Here is a 21,936-nt window from a genome sequence, read left to right as displayed (position 1 = left end):
GTATAGATAAACAGACAAACTCTGCCTAGTCATCACCCTGTGTAAGGAAATACTGATTTCCCCTTGTTTGCTCTTAATCTTTATAACTTCATTCTTCTGGCTAACTGAAATGAGCAAAAATTTGTTGTGTAATTTTTGTTTTTTTGTTATTTAAAAAAACTGAAACCCCAAACTTTTGAAGTTTAGATACTTTTCACCTAACTGCAGTTTCACAGCTCTGTGAATTAGATTCAAGCTGTGTATGCTTCTATGTTTCAAACACTTTTTTTCCTATTCTTTGATACAGTACTGATACTGTGTGAGAGCATAGTACTAGGATTGATATATCTGCATATATACATATGAAAAAAATACAAAAATGAAAATTTATTTAGCTGCAAATTGATATTTGCATTTGTGGTGTGTCAACCAGGGCTGGCTGCCAGTTGCCCACCCAGCTGCTGTCTCACTCCTCCTCCTCAACAGGACAAGGGGAGGAAACAAAATGAAAAACCTTATGGGTTGAGATAAAGACAGGGAGATCACTTTCCAGTTACTGTCACAGGCAAAACAGACTCAACTTGGAGAAAAAAAGCTTAATTTGTTGCCTGTTAAAATAGGTATGAAAAAAAGACATAATAGACAAAACACCACCTTCCTCTCCACCTGGTTTTCCCAGGCTGCAGTTCACTTCTCCTTTGCTGACTCCTTAGCCTTTTCCCTCTGTCCCAGGTAGGACAGGGGGATGTGGAATGGGGCCTGTGGTCAGTCCATAGCAGCTCCTGTCTGCTGCTGCTTCCACCTCATGCTTTTCCCTTGCTTCCAGTATCGTCTTCTCTGCAGGCTGCAGGGGAATCTTTGATCTGGCACCTGGAACACCTCCTTCCCATCCTCCTTCTCCAGCCTTTCTGTCTGCAGGGCCATTCTCACACTTTTTTCGCTCTACTTACACCTTTGTGGCAGTTCTTCTGGCCTTTTTTAAACACATTTTCACCACCACCTTGGCCAAGGGTCTCAGCTGTGCCCTGCAGTGGATTGGTTGGAGCTGTCTGGAATGGCCTCAGAGGCTGCCCCACAGCCTCCCTGTTACGGAAACCTTGCCGAATAATCACAGTAGAGTACTTAACACTTTCTTTCCCTACCTTTATTTCAGGTGAAATAGATGCCAAAGGCATGGTTATACCATTGACGAAGAATGTCTACGGACCCATACTTGAACGTGTTCAGGCAGAAGGCATTGTGTACAGTACTCACAGCACTGTCAAACATTAACAAGGGAAGCAGTGGATCAGATCGGGTTTTGGCTTTCTTTGGTTTCTCTCCCACCTTTTAACAATCTCAATTTGAACCAGCAAAGGCAGTCCCTGCCGTTGCACACAGATGACACCTTCCATAAATCCAGCTGCCTGACTCTCACTGCAGATAACCAAATGCATGAATTTCCTCTTAAAACTGCTGTGTTTTCATGTACATGTTTTAACATCAATCAGATCTTTCCTTATAGCTTTCCTGAAATATCTCAGGCAAAAGAGATGAAAGCAATACTTAAATTTTAAGTCTTGTCCCTTTAACAGTATTTGTGAATATTTTCACGATAACAATATGCAAGAAATAGTTTAGGAATTCTGCAGTAGTAGCAAACAAGATCCTGTTAGATCTCGAAAATGTTCAGTCGTTAAATATTAGAAATCTAGGTCATAATATTCTTTAAATCCTGTTCTTATTAATGTAAACTTAAATTACATGGAGGAGGAAGTTTAAAGCAAGCCTCTCTCTATACCCTTTCCCATTACAGAGTTGAATCTGGTTGCAATATGTTGAAATACCTGCTGTTATGTGTTGCCTTGTGCCATGCAGACAGCTCATTAGCATTTAGTTCTGCAGCTTGGAAGGGCATTCTGAAATACACACAGTTAATGTGCTTAGAAGCTACTCTAAATGATGTTTACTCTTTCCGCTTACACTGTGTGCTCTGTTCAGGTTAATTATGGTTACAAAGAGAATACTTGTGTAGTTATAAGCAGCTTTGAAATACAGTAGACTTAGAGGTTGAAATAACTACTTTTTGAATTAGCTTCTGTTGTTTTGCCATCAGACTATTGAAGTGTTTATTTGGGAGCCTATCGGTACTGCTCAGTACAGTGCCACTTTAGTCTGATGAGAGTTTGCCAGTGTGTCAGCTTGTGTGGTGCTGCCCAGAGGTGCCAATGGGGTTCTAGGGGCAGTTTAGCTGCGTCAGCCCAGAACTGGACTTCAACCTGAGTGCAGTTTTTCTCCAACAAAACAGCCTCCAGCCAGTTCAGGGCTGCTTCTGTGGGTTTTGCTCAGGGATTTCTACACTGCTTGGCAATGCAAGAATGGCGTAGACTTCACTGCCTCTGTCTGTGAGGTGTCATGCTATGGGCAGATACCATTTGCACTGGTACCTGTGCAACTGCCAGGAGCTCCCCTTTTCTAAAGCTGAACACTGATACTGGAATCTGTCTGCTTTCAGGTTTGTTCACAAGTGCACTTTGCTGATAAAACGCACAGACTTTTATCTCCTGAGAAGCATAGTGCTGTTACCATGGTTCTGAGGGGCTGGAACTCCAGGTGGTGTTCTGCCCGTTAGGAAAAGCATCCATAAAAATAGCTGAAGTTTCGGTCTCTATGTCTTGTTACTCAGGGTTGGATTTTCTTTGTGTAGATGTAATGAAGTAGCAACTGCAACAGAGGAGAGTGAAAGGAGCCAAAGAGAGAAGGAAGAATGAAGAGGAGGGCTTTTTATGCTTAACAAGTGGATGCTTTTATACTGTCAAATTTGGATTCTGTTACAGTGCCAAACATGTTCTGATGAAATCCTGGGTCCACTAAGTTGCTTTTCTCCAAACTGACCTTAGAGGCTGGGGTCTGTTGTACAGCTGATGCCTGCAGCTGGGGTAAGGATGGAGCCGGCAGCAAATACTCCACTCCCTGCTGCCTCCTCCTGCCCCTGGTAGATTAAAGGCCTACAGCTAAGGGTTAAAAAGCCTACAACTAAGGGTTAAAAATAGACTTGTATCTGTTGGTACCTTCCAGTTCAGTGCTTGGTGAGACAAGGAATTCACTGAAGACTTTTCTGTTCCCTCCTTTGTCGCCAAAATGCACAACCATGGTGTTGTGACTCTATATATGCATCTACCTTGCTTGCTTTTCTGCCTGGGAAATGCAGTATGCAAAGAAAATTAGAATGCTTTACAGGTATGTAATGTCTTTGGAGCACTAAAAGGAGAACCACTACAGAGTGCTTTCTTCAAAAAGACACTGCTATTTTTGAAACGTTTTATACTGGAATGTGTTCTTGTTTCCCAGTGCAGTGCTGCTTTTGTTTTCTAAGTTTAGATTTAAATGAATTTATTGCTCAGCTTCTTGTATGAAATTTCTCAGCTATCTTTGCATATTATTGAAAGAAAATTGTATCTTACAGATTGCTTGAAAAATAAATCCGAAATCCTCTGTTTTATTGTCATGTTATCTTTACAGTCTAATGAGATGTATATGAATGGGGTTTGGAATTTTACGTAGATGGTTATATTGAAAAAGGTGTCTACAAATGGACTTCTCTGTGTGCATGAAATGCCTTTCATACTTCTCACTAGAATCACCAGAGAAGACCCTTCAAGGCTTGTTTTAAGCACCCACATTGACTACCCATCTATATGTTTATATACATGTATCTCTATCTAGACATCCTCTTCAGCTATAATCTTGAGATGTGGGCTTTTTAGCACATGTTCTGTGCTTGGGCACAAGGATAGCTACAGAATCAGAAAGCTACAGAACAAACAGTAGATGGGGTCCCCAACATAAGAAGGTCATAGACCTGTTAGAATCCAAAGTCCAGAGGCCACGGGGCTGCTTAGGGAGCTGGAGCACCTCTCTTATGAAGACAGGATGAGAGACTTGGGCTTGTTCAGCCTGCAGAAGAGAAGTTAGCCTTCCAGTATGTAAAGGAGCTTACAAGAAAGCTGGAGAGGGACTTTTTACAAGGGCATGTAGTGACAGGACAAGGGGGAGTGGCTTTAAACTCACAGGAGATTTACATTAGGTGTTAAGAAAAAATTCTTCACTGTGGGACACTGGCACAGGTTGCCCAGAGAAGCTGTGGCTGCCCCATCCCTTGAATTGTTCAAGGCCAAGCTGGATGGGGCTTTGAGCAACCTGGTCTGGTGGAAGGTATCCCTGCCTGTGGCAGGAGGGCTGGAACTAGATGATCTCTAAGGTCCCTCCCAACCCAAGCCATTCTATGATTTTATAATCATATCTCCCTGTGCCCCTATAAGAGATGAAATCTTGGTATCTCACTTGCCCATTTCAGCCCGAATTATCTCAGGATATCATGACAAACTGTGCAGGTAAAACATTGTGATGGAATGTTGCTAACTAGTTTGGTCAATGGATTTCCAAAGTCTATACTAAGTAGTATCCTGTTGTACTGATTGCTGTGAGTTCATATGACTGTTGTTCATCATTTATTGATGACTTTTGTAAAGCTTTCCATAGGTGTTAAACCTCAACACCACAATCACTGACAAGTTGGTGATGTTAGTAGATTACTTTTCTTTTTTTAACTCTACTCACCTATGATTTCTTAGCAGGAATCTCACTTACCAAGTTTTTCTTGGCACACATGATTTGTAAAAATACATAGTAATCTGAAACTGATGTTGTTTATTAATATCCCACTTCTTGCAGGAGATACATAACATCTTTTCCACACTTGACCCAGTTTGAAAAGGCAGGCTATGTGAGTCTGTAGTTTGGATTACAATAAAAAAAATTAATTAGAATATGGCTTTTGTCTGCGACAGGAACTGACACACGCATTTATTAAAATCTGTAATCCATCATGGTTGAAGATTATAGAAGATTTTTTTTTATGATTCTTATTTTTTTCTAGATCAGAACCAATATGTGTGAGTAAAGAGATTATCCTAAGCACTTATGTTTTAAATAACTTAGCATGCTGACAAGATGATGACTGTGATTACAAACATCTCTGGAAGAAACCTTGAATGACAGCTGATTCCTTGGATTATCATTTTAAAATGTCTGCAAAACATTTAGGTTGAAAGGAACAGTTATATCAAGATGGGATTTTAGGAAGGAGGATCTTTTTGCTTTTGGTCCACAGAGGCTTGGAAAACATCATAGAATTAACTGGCCTAAAAAAGACTTTGTGTATAGAACTCTATGAAACTCCAAATACATTAATAAAAGATCTCAATAAAAAAAGCATGAAATTATCTGAGGCTAAAAGCCAGTTTTCTTAAAGAAAAGGCAGAAGTAGCACATGAGCATGAGTTTCTCTTGCTATGTACTGAAGAGCAGAAGTCTATACTAAGAAGATTATGGGATATGGTTTGAAATGGCCATAAGATCACAATTAACCTGTTGCATAAGGCACCCCTAGAGATTAGGAAAGGAAAAATTGTTTCTGTGGTTTTGGAAGGAGAAGGGGGAATTACATATTGTCGCTTTGTTTGCTAGCCTCAGTGTGCAAATGGAGGGTGTTGGCCAACCCAAGTGCTTACAGGAGGGGGTGAAGAAGCCCCAGGCCACCTAGAAAAAGAAGATATACCCTTCCTCAAAGACAAACTATTACACACCTTTGTACACACCAGCTTGGTGCCTGAAAGCTGTGAAGAATATGTATGTGTAATTCAACAGTCCTACAGAAACGTGTCATTCAGGAAAATGAGCCTGTTCTGTACATTTGTAACTCCTGCTGCCCCCAAACCAACACAAATACATTGAGAAAAAAACTCTAGGTCCTATTCTTCAAAGACATTTAACTTAGCTAGGGATACAATGTAAGTTCACTTGCACTTAGCTGTACCTCAGTCCCCTTCTGGAAATGGGCTGAGACAGGAGAATTGCCCTGCATTCGGCACTGGTGAACAGGGAAGGGGAAGCCCCAGGGCCTCAAGTCCAATGGATTCAACCACTTCATAACCTCTGGGACTGCACTGCTGGGGTTATGAAGAGGAGTGGTCAAGTGTAAAAGAGAATTCAAGCACATTTACATGCTAATAAGCTTTACAAAACTAACTATACATTACATTGTTTTAATTGTTTTGTCCACATGATTATTTTTGCTTAAAGAAGAATAGAGCAGGAAAAGTTCTGCTGAACTTTCTAGCTATTCTGTCATTCCTGCCATTCATAATGTATCAACATTATGAGGACTTTTTGAAGTTTCTACTGTTTAGATTCCTCTAACCCCAAATTTGTTTTGGCTTTGTCTCAGTTCCACTTATCCTCAGTTCTACACTGCTGAAGGGTTCTAGATCTATCTGCTGACACGATTTTTCATACACCCTTGCCTTAGGAATCAGTTGATTAAAATCTCCAAGCCTGCTTCAGGTCTTCTCTTCCCCTACCCTTAGTTTTTATCTAAGATATTGTCCATTAGTTTCTGTGGTGGTCTCGTCCAGAGCAGTATCATCTCTTCTCTCAGTATTTCTACATAGCAACTGAAAAGTGAGAAAACAGTTACTCCAGGGCTGTGTTAAAACAAAGCTCTATTCTGCACCAGGCTCCTACGCTCCTCAGTGCTGCAACATTCAGTACAATCAGCATCTTTTCTCTCCAGTTCAGAAGGTTAAAGAAAACAATTGAGCAACCAAGTTGAAACATTCTGCTTTTGCTCTTGCAGAGATTACCTGCTTAATTGCTTCCCAAAGTTTGTCTTTTGCTTTGCCAAAGGAGGCAGCAAAGAGCTCAGCACCTAAATGGAGGATCTGAAGCAAAGGCAGCATGGAGAAGTCTCATGAGGGGACAATTAAAGCAATTTGGAGGCCTGGGACATCCCATTAACCTTGTGGGACCAGACAGGAGATGTGCAAGGAAAAGCTAAAATAAGAGCTAACGTGAACACCATGGCTAGGGGTGGAAGCAGAGGAGAGATTAAATAACAAAAGAGTTTTCCAAAAGCCTCTTCTGAACTCACAGAGTCCATGGGAACAGCAGCTGTCTGCAGGTCAGCCTTGAGTCCTTGCTCTTGTAAGTAAAACCCCTCCTAGGTGACAGTGACGACTCCTTACTGTGTATGGAAGACTGCTAAGCACAGACTGGAATATTTATATTTATTTTTGTAATGCCATAGGTAAAAACAATTTAACAATGCCAAGTACAGGTGTTATTCTCATAAAAACTTCTCGTTTCAAAACAAATGATTTCTATTTCCCACAAAAAGTTAAAATCACATGCAGCTTTATGAAGATTAGTTGCTTAAGATGCACAATTATATATCAGAAGACTTTGTTAAAATAAAAACATACTGGACTACAGCATTTTAACAAGGCAATTACACAGAACTAGAAAACTGACTCTGTAGTAAAATATAAAAATCTACAATTATAAATATAAATTTGGTCCGTGGATCACTACAGAAGTAGCAGTATTTACAGTAAGTATCAGATTACTATTCTAAATCTCTAATTGAAGTCTTAAAATGTTGAATGTTATGGAGAACAGTATTTTATTTACATTCTACTATATTAAAAGTTATATTTCTAGCAAATGTAAATTGTTATAAATACAGCAAATCAATCAAATACTAAACCCATGACATGTTTGTAGTTGGGAATCCCTAACATCTATAAATATGATAATTTTAAGTTCAAAGTAAAGCCAGATAAATCAAAAACTAATACTGAAAAAACATACCACAATTCAATTCTTAGAAACACTGTAAAAGTCAATTAAGTTAGTCCAGACGTAACAACATATTACAAGAAATCTTCCAAGAAAAGGCACACATTGTTAATGATAAAAGTTCCACAGTAAAGTCATATGTAACAGAAATGACTGAGCAACGGTTGGGATCTGGTTATAGATATAGTGACTGGACAGAGTCCTCCCCCCACAGGTATAAAACTGAAAATAACAATGGTAAACTCCAGTTGCACCTGGTGTGACACAGGTATGTGTGTTTAATTTGATGTGTTAATTAAACTAAAGATTCTAAACTTTCAGCTGCATTTCCGTCAGGTAAAGCTGAGCCATTGCTGTCCATAGATGCTGAAGGGTTTTCTTCTTGCCTTGTGCTGACAAGGCTGAGAATAGCTTTGTACAGAAACTGGTACTGTTCCTGGGGAAGAGAAGAGGATATAGTCAGTGTCTTGTCAGAAATAGTGACACTAGATTATCTCCTAACACTGTTCCTCAAAATTAATTAACAGGCTGTTAATGGACTGTGCTTCACAATTCACTGTGTTACTTAGCAGCTTTATTAATTTTCTAACTAATGTCTCCCCCTGTACACAATGCAAAGCACATTAAGGAACACAGTACAGGTAAGGGAGGAAACCAAGTTTTAAAAGGAATATTCTGCGTTGAATCTGATCCTTGTTAAAGTCAACTGCAAAGTTCCTTTTAACTGAATGGGGTCAGGATTAGGGCTACTGCATGTCTGTGGGCTTTTCCCCCACCTTGAATATGATCTCATTTTTGCCCTCTGAATTCTATCCAGGCAGAATTTTTCTCTTTTTTATTTTTGGTACTTGCAGTTAGTGTTTATGTTTTTGAAGATCCTGCCAGGAAAAGGAGGTAGAAGAGAGATGAGACTTTGTGGGAAGATTCACTGAAGCCATTGCCTAGCTGGGTTCAGTGGGAAATGGGGAGCACCAAAGGTTAGCTGGCCTGCAGTGTGTGCTGGGAAGGGGGAAAGAGCAGTAGGCTCTGTGCAGGGAGAGCAAAGGCTGTGCTGCACCAGGTAACAGCGGATGCTCTGAAAGGGCAGGGGAGTATTTTCTGTTCATTGATGGACACATGAGGATAAAGAATTTCCATGATGGAAGGAGTGAGAAACAGTACAGCAGACTAACTAGAGTGGGTTTTGGACTATAAAGCTGGACTAAGAGATATAGGGTAGGAAGAATAACAAATCTAAAATCTGCAGTAGCAGATGGGAAACTGGAAACCTGAAATACAGTGCCTAGGTAATTGCTGGGGCAAGAGCAGTGAAGGTCCTGATCGAGCGGCTGGGGTGGGAAAGGTTTCCATTTTCAATCCATTGTCCACCAGGCTCCTCAATCTGGTCTAGCAGGGCAGGAAAAGGGGCGGACACATCTGTCAATCCCTGTCATGTCCTGCTTTTGCTGTCATTGCCTTTTTTTTTTGTCAGAAATGTGATAACTCTAACCCTAGTTTCACTCCTAAAATGTCATGCTCACTCTTAAAATGTCATGCTCACTGTAGCTCTACAGCCATCAGATTTGTAGTGGGATGACAAAAGGGGCAGGGTTTGTAGTTTTTCATTTCTGTGAAGAAATTTTCATTTGTAGGACACTGACTTAGTGAGAAAGTCTCATTCATTGCACTTTTCAGGTTGTTTGCTTTGGCTGGTTTATTTTTTCTTTCTGTAAGCACAGTGACAACGGTGTCAAGTGACTGTTCACTGGACCATGAAATATCAAAGTCCACCCTGAAATGCAAAACTAGGGTAACTATGTCAGGGTCTATTTGGAGTAGGGGTTTATTCCTGCTGAATAAAACCTTTATTTATATGACATAGTGCAGATCTTATGATGTCGGTGGCAGCTCTGCACATTTTGTATATGACCACTTGATAACCACTTGATGACCACTTCACAGGAAACACTTTGGTTTGGAATGAGCAGCAAGTTCAATACAGCACCTCTGGAAGACAGTTTTGATTAGTTCATGAAGAAATGAAGATGCCAGTGCTTCAGTAATGTTTCCTGAAGATTTAAGCATGCTAATAATACCGCGTATAGGAAAAAGAGTATGCACACATTTTACTTATTACTTACAATGTCTGTAAAGACTCCAGGCCTCATCAAATTGATCATCTTCGCTACCTGGTAAACATCCACTGAATTTTCATTTTCCAGTTGATGCATCAGCGTTGTTAATGCACAGAAAGTGCCTGCTGTCACCCCTCCGTGCCTTTGTAAAGTTAGAAACACAAACAAAACACACACAAAAAATGAGTCTCTGGAAACTGGATCAAGTTTGTGCAGCTGGAGATCACACAGAATCCAGGGTAAACCGGTAAGATTAATTTCTGTCATTTGATCATTACACTTTCTGAAAGAGGCCTGCTAAGCAGTGCCTGAACACAACCTTTGCAGCACCTGGCTACAACTTCTGGAGAGTCTTTAAAAGCCAGTCTTAGAGTTATTTCCCTACAATCCTCTACTAAACAAATCCTGAAGGCCTCAGGTCCTTCAGTATTTCATTACTTTTGGCCATTATTAAACAGCTGGAGAAGAGTGAGGTACCTCATCTGAATAGTCTAGCTTCTTTCAGTAAGAAACAATGAAGATCTGATTGATCTTCTTCCTCTCCAGTGCCCTACTTGACAATCACCCAGAGTATCAAAATGATAGAACTGAAAAGGGAACACTGAAGTGTGATAAAATAAAAATGCTTCTCTTACTAAAGCTGCTGAAACAGAAGCAGCAGCACTGTTGTTAGGAGCAGACTTTGTGCCTTGTTTCATGGCCTTCACTCTAAATGAGATGAAAGGATAGCTCTACAGGCAAAAAAGAATCAGAAGAAACTGAAAGCTGCAGTTCTTACTCATCATGTACAATCATGGGTCCATCACGGTTGGAAGTTTCCTCTTTGATGATGCTGATCAGTTCAAATGTTTTACTAATAGGACTATCAGGATTTGGCCATTTTGGACACTGAAAATGCCTCACTTCAAGTACATAGTCATCCTAAAAGGGTGAAAAAAGCATAAATCAATTTGGTAAAAGATTGACTGTCTTTATTCTTATCTTTCATCCCATTTCAGTCCAGATCCAGCTTACACATACAGAATTCCACTGCTGTGGAGGTTAGACTACCTAGTCCCCTTGTCACCACACCCACATTACCTATAGAGGTTTCTCCCTGGGTGTTTCAAAGGTATGGAATTTTATCACTCACATACATTGAAAAATGTAACAAAATGTAGGCATTACCTTTAACAAATCAAGTCCTGAGTTACGTGTTTATGACTGTGTTACCTGTGTAGCTTCTAAAATAAAGTCTTGGATTATGAGCTTCTCCTCATTAGACAAACACTTGTGTTCTTCAGCAATCATCGTAACTTTGAAGGTCTCACAGTTTATAGGTTCATCTTTGTTTGGCCAGTATACAAATTCATCTTCAGCCTCCAGGAAAAAAAAAAAGAAACAAACAAGAAAAAAGTAAGTAATGTTGAACTCTTAAAATCAAACTTCATCCAACATAATAAATAATAAGTAATCAGTGCAGTCAGCTAGATTTAAATTGACAAGAATTTGAGTGGGATTACAGGCATCACAGGTTTTCAGACACCTCTGTAGTGATGCTGACCAGGAGACCATTGTATCGTATGGAGATAGCGACTCACATAACCTACATGTGCTGTGCTGTGCTGCATGTCCAGCCTGGCCTTCAGGCTGTGTTGTGCTGCCCACAGCCCACAGTCACAGGATAAACCCAGCTTGTGGTTTGTAATGTGGGAGCCTGTAGGCAGCTACCACTGTACTGATGAGTACACCACCTGCATGGCCTTGAGATTATCTAAAAGTGCAGTAAGAAGCACTCACTAGAACAACCTGCCTGTTTGACAGCAGAAATGATAAACAGAGTTATTTTCTTTTATGAAAATCCTCTAATAGTTTGAATGACCAAAATGGGGGTAACCCTTCCATGGATGACAGCTGCATGGTACGATGTACCCTGCTAAGAGACCTATTCAATTCACAATGGAGTTCCCCTCATCTATCTGATGTGATGTAAGTTTACCTCTCCTTTATAGTGTTAGCTCTAATAAGTAGCATTTTAAATGATTCTTTACATGGTCTGAGTGCCTTTCTTATTTGCCTCCTGGCAAAACAACCTCCCTTATCACAAGGGCTAACTTAAAAATATGTCTTAGTTGTACATGTTTTTCCAATCATGCAAGATTCTCCAACACATGGCTTTCCTCCAAACTCATTACAAAACATTATGTCCTTTCACACCTCAAGATTGCTCTAAGTACCAATCTAAAAGCTCTCAAGATATTCCTGCATTTCTAGTAACTGCAAAACATACTAATTTGTATTTAAATTACACATGCAGGATGAAAATGTGTTTCCTTTGCTGTTTAGAGTCAGATAAAACCCAGGTAAATATTTGTTTGCAACTTTAGGAGGTGAGCAAGAGAATCATAGAGTCATTCAGGTTGGAAAAGACCTTTAAGATCATCAAGTCCAACCATTAACCTAGCACTGGCAAATTCACGTAAATCATGTTCCTAAGTGCCATATCTACATGTCTTTAAACACCTCCAGAAATGGTGACTCAATCACTTCCCTGGGCAGCCTGACAACCCTTTTGGTGAATACATTTTTCTAATATCCAATCTAAACCTCTCCTGGCACAGCTTGAGGCTGTTTCCTCTTGTCTTCGCTTGCTATTCTGGAGAAGAGACTGACACTCACCTTGCTACAACCTCCTTTTAGGCAGCTGTGGAGAGTGATAGGGTCTTCCCTGAGCATCTTTTTCTCCAGGCTAAACATCCCCAGTTCCCTCAGACACTTCTCACAGTATCACAGTATGCTAGAGATTGGAAGGGACCTCGAAAGATCATCTAGTCCAATCCCCCTGCCGGAGCAGGAACACCTAGATAAAGTTACACAGGAATGTGTCCAGGTGAGTTTTGAATGTCTCCAGGGAAGGAGGCTCCACAACCTCCCTGGGCAGCCTGTTCCAGTGTTCTGTCACCCTCACTGAGAAGAAGTTTCTTCTCAAGTTTAAGTGGAACCTCTTGTGTTCCAGTTTGTACCCATTACCCCTTGTCCTATCATTGTTTGCCACTGAGTAGAGCCTGGCTCCATCCTCGTGACACTCCCCCTTTATATATTTATAGACACTAATAAGGTCACCCCTCAGTCTCCTCTTCTCCAAACTACAGACCCAGCTCCCTCAGTCTTTCCTCATAAGGGAGATGCTCCACTCCCTTCATCATCTTCGTTGCCCTGTGCTGGACTCTCTCCAGCAGCTCCCTGTCCTTCTTGAACTGAGGGGCCCAGAACTGGATACAGTATTCCAGATGCGGTCTCACCAGGGCAGAGTAGAGGGGAAGGACTCACAGGACTTGTGCTCTGGACACTTCACCAGCTTCACTGATCTTCTCTGAACATGCTCCAGCACCTCAATATCCTTCTTGTAGTGAGGGGCCCAGAACTGAACACAGGATTCAAGGTGCAGCCTCACCAGTGCTGAGTACAGGGGGATGATCACTGCCCTGGCCCTGCTGGCCACACTACATCTGATACAAGCCAAGATGCTTGGCTTCTTGGCTGCCTGGGCACAAGCTGGCTCATGTTCAGCTGCTTTCGACCAAGATGTCTAGGTTCTTCTCCACCAAGCACCTTTCCAGCCGCTCTTCCCCAAGCCTGTAGCATTGCATGGGGTTGTTGTGACCCAGGTGTGGGACCTGACACTTTGCCTTGTTGAATCTCATACAACTAGCCTTGGCCCACTGATCCAGCCTGTCCAGATCCCCCTGCAGAGCCTTCCTACCCTCCAGCAGATCAACACTTCTACCAGCTTGGTGTCATCTGCAAACTCACTAGTGTGCACTCAATCCACCTGTCCAGACCATTGATAAAGATATTAAAGAATTGGCCCCAGTACTGAGCCGTGGGGATTACCTCTTGTGACTGGCACCAACTGGATTTAACTCCATTCACCACCTCTCCTTGGGCTCTGCCATCCAGACAGTTTTTTGACATTGCTCCCGGCCCTGCCCAGGTCCCATCAGCCACTGTTGTGTAAGAAACAACCTCATATTTCTCCCCTTACCTTGTAAAGGCTGAAGAAGCCATATTAAAACTGAAGTAAAAGTAGAACTCAGTGAAAACCAAACTTGCACAACAGACACTTCTGCTGTTTGACTCTTTTTATAAATTATACAGGAATGATTCAATACTTTCTTGTGCCAGATCTGCCCAGACAAGGATCACCAGATTTCCAGTAGATGATTTGGAGATTTTATACTCAGTGCAATATAATTAATGTATAATTTTTTCTTTCTTTTTTAAATCCAAGGTATTGCCTCTTGTCCTGCGCATTTCAAAATGGCAACACTAATAACATTCATACGTAAAATGATAACAATCAATCAGCCACAAAACTTACCATATTCTGGCTGTCAGGAAGCATGACTATTAGCTGGGCATTATGGTCCCATATCATTCTCCAGAAATCCTTGATAGTGTGTAGTAAGGGATGCTGGGTAATAATGAATTCATTACTTTGATAATAACCCTGCAAAACAAACATCAACAGACTCAGAACTGATGCCCAACTATTAACATTGAAAGGAGATTTCTAGTGGACAGAGCCAGAAGCCTATAAAATAAATTACAGCCTAGTGCCTCCTTTGACTTCCTGCAAATATCAGAAGAATATAAAACTTCCAATGCAGTGTTTTCCAGATGAAAAGAATAAATTAAATCACACCAAAATATTTTTTAAAACTTAAAGAAACTTGATTTAAAAAAAAAGACAAATCAGTGGATATTTGAGCAGCAAACTCAGAATGAGAACACAGCTCATACACACACGATAATTGTTCTACATGAGCCACAGCTCCAGAGAAGTTGGAAACCTGAAACAAATTAAAAAATACTTGAAAGATCTGCAAAGCTCCCAGGGGGGTCTCTTAATTTGTGCAGATGTCCCAGATCAACTTCTTACCAGGAAAGAAGTTGATAGAGAATTCCTTTGCACTAATGCACCTGATGAAAGATCATGCATGCAAAGCACAGCAGGGAGTTTTCCCATTTCTTTCCTGAATGTCCAGGAAGCACTTACTCCTCCCTCTCAGCTAATGAAGGGGAAAAGAGTTGAAGAAAACCCAGGGAACAAAAAGATAATGGAAAGCTGATGAGCTATGCTGCCTTGGGCTGTGCCAGTTGCAAAAACTCTGAGATGATCAGGTCTGAAGGCAAGCCACAGCATAGCCATTAAGAACTAATTTGTTAATTAACACTTTCATTTCACCTCTGAAGATTCTTCCAGAGTTGGCATTCAGCTTTATCTGCTTTTAAAACTATGATGGGATTTCTGGTTCTACAGATCATTGAAGTGTAACGCATTTAACCAAGCTTAAAACCAGTAAAAACAGTAATAATAATAATTCCTGGGGGAGTAATTCATTCAGGCAGAGCGAATAATGAAAGAAAGGAGCTTTCAAAATCAGGACTGTGCTACCCAAACTTAGACATGTGGCAGCTCTGAAAACAGCTATACAATGGGACAATGTTTTCACCAATACAGTTAGCTGACTTACCATAATATAAGAAGCATTGATGTAGTCTGTCCCTTCACCAGACAGTGATGAGATACCCACTCTAGATCTTTCCACTGTAAGAAACAAAAGTCATGATCTAGTATGTATGTTGTAATGACTCAGATATTACAGCAATTATCCCACCTACCTCACAATAATGATAACACTGAGCTCCATCAATCAGGATAAAGTGTTATTCAGCCATGTATTTTGTTTTCCTATGCGCAGTAATTAAATAACTTATTCATTAAAAGTACTTTACAGAACACTGCTGTGCACCAATGCAGTTGTTTTCAGTTCTTGCTGAGGAAAGATTAAAGTCTTGACACATACACATCATGGTTCATAAATATTTTGCCATGCAAAGAGAAGCTGATTTGAACAAGCTTACCAGGAATGATGGATGAAGTTCGGTTCTTTTCTCGGTTGCACTGTTTGAGTGCAGTTGAATAATCACACTGCTGTGTGTTAGACTGGCTCAGTAACTGAAACAATGAAGTTAAACAAAAAATCAGGTAACTGTACAAAAACCCACTCCTTCATTAGCTGGATTTAAAGGGTGCATGTATTGCAGGTTGGCTGTCTCTAAGCTTTACGTATGTAGCTATCTGGCTAAACTACTTAGCAAATCATAAGAATATTTTTTTCTTCACTGTTTTATCAGTTCAAATGATTTTTGAGCCCTAGGTTGATAAGTATGTCTTTGAAGGAAATCCTGCTTTATGTTTTCCATAACCAGCCCCTCAGTGCTTGTTGCCATCCTGGTGTCATTTCCATTTTGCCTGCATAGCTATTTGTGTAACTTCAGATTGTCTTGGAGAATGGTAAATGTCTGTGCAGAAAAATCTGCATTGCTGTGAATGTAGTATTAGCTCGTTGTGTGAGGCACCTCTAGATATGTCAAATCTCAGTTATGAGCTTCCCAATTTTCTCTCCAAACCTGTAAGAGGAAAATAGGATGTGGGGAATGTCTTACTGACTTACATGTTTCAACTAATACAATTCAAATAGACAGGAGTATGAGAATGAATACATATATACACCAAAATGCTATATACATACTGCTTAGGCATGAAGTAGGCTTGGAAAGCATGCTTTTCCTAGGCTTTAGGTTGCTTTTTTTGGTGGGGCTTTTTTTTTTTTTTTTGATTTTGCTTGCTAGTAAAATAAACTGAATTAATCAGAATGCTCAAAATAATTTGAAAGACTTCTCTGTGATGTTTTGGGCTGGGCATGTGTAGCTTTCAGAATCTGCCTGCCCTGGAAAAACAGACAGCAAACAAGGGAAGTTCCATAAAAATGAGTTAGACCAGAATTTTGTTTCGTCTAAACCAGTTCTTCAGTAAAACAAGACTCCACATTTTTTTATTATTCTAATAATTTTAGCTTGCAAAGGAAAATGAGATTAAATGAGATATATTCCTTTCTGATAACATTTAAGCTCTTGAAATTGGAGCTAAATGGCTCCTGCAATTTGCACTGCACACTTTATGCTTACATATATTTACAAACTCTATTTGTGTATGTGTTTTATTCTTTCATCTGTATAGGAAGGGTGGGATGCTTATTTCCCAAAGCACATCACAGCTGACATAAGAGGCTCTCCTTTTCCCTAGGAAAAAGTACTGCAACACGATTGGATCATTCAAGCCACAATGGCAGGAAAGTGTGAAATCCTTCAGTCTGTTGTTCCTCTTCTGTTACTCTGTACTGTTCATTATCTTGAAGAAATACGAGTTATTATGTGTGCGTGGCCAAAATACATCAGAAAATAGTAATATTGTTCGTAGCCTCATTATGTACTGATATTATCTACAGACTTATCTGCTTAAGTTCTTTACTAATGATCCAATAGATTATTGTAGAAAGGGTACACGTTGTCCCATGCTATCCTCCTTAGAACCGAAATCCTTAGAGAGAAAGGTTCTAATAATTAATTTCCTGTAAAATTACGGAGACTAAAGTTTGTTTTACCATATAATCTGGAAAACATTTAAGTGTGTTTTGCTTCTCTGGATTCAAATTCATCTGAAAAGGTAGGATTTTCTGTGTTTCCTCTATAAGGGACCCAGGGAGCGAGCCAGACTTCTCATTCTCCCCACAAGTCTCTCATAGACTCTGGGCTGTTCCCGAGTCTGCTCTTTTTCTGGGTTGCCAGAGTGTTCACGTATTGCCTGCTGAGGTGAAGTCTCTCTTCAAACCAGAGCTGTACGCTGAGGGGAATATATTGATTGATCAATATAGTTCATGACATTTTTTGCCAGAATGACAACTTTCCAGACTTTTGTTTCACCTTTGGGATCTTTGTGTAAAGATGTAGCTAGGTTTTTCAAAATCTACATACAGGCCTATTTTTCATGCTTTTTTTTTTTTTTTAATTCCTTCTTTAAGAATATGCAAATAATTACTTTGTCCCAACTGACTGCATGCATTTGTTAAATTGCTCTGAATTTAGGCTCAGCAGTTGAATTTTAGATAAAGAAAGGTCATAAAAGTTGTGTTGAGGGACCTACAATTCTAAGTCATTCAAGCTTGAAAGCCTAAAGCTTTTCACATTGCTATCTGGGAGAGCTCACCTTGAATTGTTTCTCCAGCCTGGTCTTTCCTGTTGGTCCAGGTATTAAGAGGGCATTAACATAGGCATGAATGTGAGTCTCAAGGACTTCAGTTTCTTTACTGAGTATCGCTTCAACCAATGCATCGTGAATGAAGATGTACTGCTCCTAGGAAAATTATAACAAACATCTGAGCTCTAATTATTTTCGGGTTCCTCTGGACACCTCTGGCTGAGCTGCCACTTCTGATGTTGTCAGTACCTCTTCACAGCGTGATGTTTCTCAGAAGTGATCCTCTACAGTGAAGGCTGCCCCTCTGCAGTGGCAGTACACATTTACAAGCACATTTGAACTACACATGCAATGTATATATGATATGATACCAAATCCCCACCACCTGTGGTATCTCATATTCAGAGAAGAGAGTTAAAAACGTGAGCATAGCTTTGAGTCAAGTTTCAAGCCAGCTTGTTATGTGATTCTCCTGCCTTTCTTGCAATAGTGACCACTCCCACTTCCTACTGCTATCCTCCATTTTCTCTCTCATATCCTTTGGAGCAAGTGCCCATGCTGTTGTTGATTACCTTTTTATCTACTGAAAGGCACTGGGGAATTTAACCATCTGTCTTTGAAACCTGAAATAGATTTTCAAATTCCCAGCTGTTGCCCTTATTGTTTTCTTATGGTCTTTCACTATTCTATATACAATCTTCAGTTTAAAACAGCTATAATCTTCTGTCTGAAACAGTTCTTTTTCTCTACTTTTTATTGCCTAATATCAACTGTTTGATCAGGTTCAGTGAAGATCTGAACACCTAATGATGGTGCTTCCTTAAAAGAGTCTATGACAAAAAGGTACTCCCTGCCAAGAAAGTGCTGCTGTGGGAAGCATAACTTAAACAGACTTTTTCTCTACCAAGTTCTCCTAAATAAATAGAGAAGAGTCCATAGACTGGTAATTTCTAGTGCACTGCTCTAAGCAAGCCTAGAAGAATGCCTCTATAAACACGAGGGAAGCAAAAGGGAAAGTCCAGTCTGCTGACTGGTTGCCAGTCTGGCTGGTGATGCCAAAAAGAGGACTGTATCATCTCTCTTCCTGCAAACAGAAATCACCTGTAATAGTCTCTTGCTATACATATTTCATTCTTACCTCAGTCTGCACCAAGTAGTTCCTTTGGGTACGTATGTGTTTTAAGAATCCAAATATGTTGACTGTCCCTTCCTGCTGAATTTGCTGCAGCATGCTGTCTAACACTATGTATGTGCCTGTCCTTCCAACACCAGCACTACAAAACAAAAAAATAGTCTTGAGCCTGAAGTAAAACAATCATGAATATAACTGTTTCATTTACACAGCTTTTTCAACAAACTGGTGCGTAAGCAAGATTTTCCTCTACAAATCGTTTTATTGTGTGATATACTGTGCTAAAACTGCAAGAATGGTAATGAAGAAAAATCTTGAAAACTCAACTTTTTCTGTGCAAGAACAGATCTAAGATAATTTTCTCAAATGATTTTTAAAGTACCAATTGAAATAATCAAAATCAATTGAATAATTGAAACTAAGGGGTTTCCTGCAGGTCTGCAGTTTCCAGGCTTCTGATATTCTTTAGGATACTTTGTCGAATATATCTAGAAAGGGTGGCATATGCCAGCAGCATATGGGCACAGTTAATATGCTCATGCTGCTCTATGCTGGAACACACATCACTTTAAAGGGAAAGTTGCATTATGACACCCACTACAGATGTAGGAGATTTCAAAGACTCCAGACTGAGGAAAAGCTCAGGAAGTGGCAGAGCTGCTGAAGGTGCACCCATGAAAGAACAAGCTTAGTGCTCTTTAGACACAGCTAGCATGGCAAGGTATGGTTGAAACCCTTCTTAAAATGATGCATAAGCAAGGGTTAATCAGCTCACTCCTGTTATGAACTCTGACTCATTTAGCATTAAAATGGTTGTACTGTAAAATTAAAATGCAACTTTTTCTTTCATAAAATATCTGGGTAGGGAGTGCAAGGTCAAGAAGTCATTTTTTCTTATCTAGATATATATAGGAATTAGTCAGTTGTAATTTCCCTCTAAGTTATGACGAAACATATGTGTATTGGTACATGTAACTTGACAGCAACACAGTGCTGGGTCTGCATGGTCCCTTACAGGCAGATCCAAGCTCAGTCTGTACGTGCTAAATAGGTCATCTAATTTCTTCCACAGAGAAGACCCACACCACAGAGGTGGCAAAAAGCATGGGTAGTGTGAGCTCAGATTGCAGTAATAAACTGTCTAAATAAATGTGATATAAAACTGAAAGGTCCATGTTATTAACACTCTATTAGATGCAAAAAAGGATGAAGATTACCAGATACCATCTGTACTTGTTATGAAAGACTGAACGTGAAAAGTACCAAAGCATAAAAATAGCTAAAAAATGTTTCATGAAGTTTATCATGTGTCCTCCATATAGCCTGTAAAGACAAGTGAAAGTTGCACTTCTAACATGAGATAACTCCTTTGAGATTCCATAGTACATGGGGACAGGTGAACTAAAAGCTGAATAAAACTGCCTACATAGACAGAGATGAGCTGCATCTATATATAGGTCTGACTGAAGCCACACAGCTTACCACTGTTCACTTTTTAAGAACTGAATTTAATTGACTTATAATGTATTGCTGATCTGTCAACTCACTGACATAGATCTCAGACTTGGCATTTTGGGGAAACTCTTAGTTTGAACTTCCCAAGAACAGGCAGGATGTAGATAGCAGCAGAACAACCAAAATGTGGAATTTTCATTTTCCAAGCTAAAACCAGATTTCAATCAGATTAGATCATCCCAGAAATAAAATATCTTCATTTGCAGCATTTGTGAGACGACTTTACCTGTTGGCTTCCTCAGAGTCAGCTCCAGAAGGACAGAATTCATGAGGAGGTTCTCTTTCCAAATGTTCCATCAAAGGTGAGGTACTACAGTGGAAAACCAGAACCTGCTTATATATTTTAGAATAACCCGGTCCTTCACGGGCATTGTGGAGTCATTCCAGGCCCTACAAGCCCTTTTTAACCAATTTTCCTTGAGCTGCCCAGTTTTAGTGAGCACTGACAGAACACCTGCCTGCACACTGCGGCACATGCAGACCTCAAACCGTTCCCCATAATGCTCCTCCATTGCAAATCACTGCTAGAGCGTAGAGTAATGTTAAAAACAGCAGAGTTGAAGTTCAGCCAGGAATAGAGTGAGTCTTCTTTTGTGGACAGAGCTCCTCTTAGGATTACAGAGTATCCCTGCACCAAAGAAAGCATGAGCCAAAAACATCCTAACTCACTTGCAGAAATTAAACAATTACTGCTATATCTGCATCTGGTAAGCTCACAGCAGTATAGAAATGTGCAAAAAGGTAAAAACAAAAGCATTTAAAAAAAAAAAAGAAAAAAGAACATAGTGCAGAGCAGCAGCATCTTGTTTATGGAGATATATAGAAATAGCACAGACAGTTGATTAGTTGGCCTTACCAAGGATAGAAATATCAGCTAAGGAATTAATCTTATTCCGTCAGGAACTGTTAAATGTGAGAGTGAAATTTTGCTTAACCCACCATGGAAAAATTCTTTTTTCTGCAAAACAAAAGCAGAGTGAACCTTATAGCAGTAAAAACCACACCTGCAATGAACCACAACAGGCCCGACAGCGTGGCGCTTGGCATGCGATGCCTTCCGCACGAAGGTGAGAACGGGCAGCGTGTATTCTGGGACACCCATGTCAGGCCACTGAGTATAATGGTATTGAGTTACTATACGTCCACTAGACCTCCCTTTCTGGGAACCCTGCAGGAGGAAAATAATTCCATATGTAAGCAGACCACATCTCCTCATAACTTGGCAATATTTCCATACCCATTAGTTCCTGAATTAGTCATGTCCTAATTTAGTTAGTATCATGCCACCTAGCTGAAAATTCCACCTTCCAAAGAGAAGAGGAAGGACCAGTGCCTTCTGTCACATCAGCTTGCCCACAGAATGGAAAAATGACCTGGCACTATCCCTTAGAAAGCCATAGAGAAAGGTTAAGAACACTGGAGGGCCTACAAATTAC

General features: G+C 40.1%; 2 protein-coding genes across 9 annotated transcripts in view; one reads left to right on the top strand and one right to left on the bottom strand.

The window, feature by feature from the left end:
* AASS (aminoadipate-semialdehyde synthase) overlaps positions 1-3,248 on the top strand; it is a 28,304-nt gene extending 25,056 nt beyond the window's left edge. For both annotated transcript variants that reach the window (XM_062609666.1, XM_062609664.1), the window contains exon 24: positions 1,133-3,248. In XM_062609666.1, coding sequence (XP_062465650.1) covers positions 1,133-1,251 — 119 coding nt within the window. In that variant the 3' untranslated portion in view covers positions 1,252-3,248. The remainder of the gene's footprint in view (positions 1-1,132) is intronic.
* Positions 3,249-7,071: 3,823 nt separating this feature from the next.
* The window catches only part of PTPRZ1 (protein tyrosine phosphatase receptor type Z1), a 135,489-nt gene continuing 120,624 nt past the window's right edge, over positions 7,072-21,936 (bottom strand). For 3 of the 7 annotated variants that reach the window (XM_062609671.1, XM_062609672.1, XM_062609673.1), the window contains 10 exons: positions 21,505-21,668; positions 18,992-19,127; positions 17,863-18,009; positions 15,678-15,771; positions 15,287-15,360; positions 14,131-14,259; positions 10,983-11,129; positions 10,549-10,691; positions 9,777-9,912; positions 7,072-8,092 (listed from right to left, as the gene is read on the bottom strand). In XM_062609671.1, coding sequence (XP_062465655.1) covers positions 7,952-8,092; positions 9,777-9,912; positions 10,549-10,691; positions 10,983-11,129; positions 14,131-14,259; positions 15,287-15,360; positions 15,678-15,771; positions 17,863-18,009; positions 18,992-19,127; positions 21,505-21,668 — 1,311 coding nt within the window. In that variant the 3' untranslated portion in view covers positions 7,072-7,951. Of the gene's footprint in view, positions 8,093-9,776; positions 9,913-10,548; positions 10,692-10,982; positions 11,130-14,130; positions 14,260-15,286; positions 15,361-15,677; positions 15,772-17,862; positions 18,010-18,991; positions 19,128-20,726; positions 20,811-21,504; positions 21,673-21,936 lie in introns of all 7 variants that reach the window. The other 4 variants (XM_062609667.1, XM_062609669.1, XM_062609668.1 and 1 more) reach the window with 3 other exon arrangements.

The sequence above is a fragment of the Pezoporus occidentalis genome, unplaced genomic scaffold (genome assembly GCF_034315485.1).
Source record: "Pezoporus occidentalis ecotype Australia unplaced genomic scaffold, CSIRO_AGI_Poc_V1 ctg14, whole genome shotgun sequence".
NCBI lineage: Eukaryota > Metazoa > Chordata > Aves > Psittaciformes > Psittacidae > Pezoporus > Pezoporus occidentalis.
This window is presented reverse-complemented; position numbering and strand designations above follow the sequence as displayed.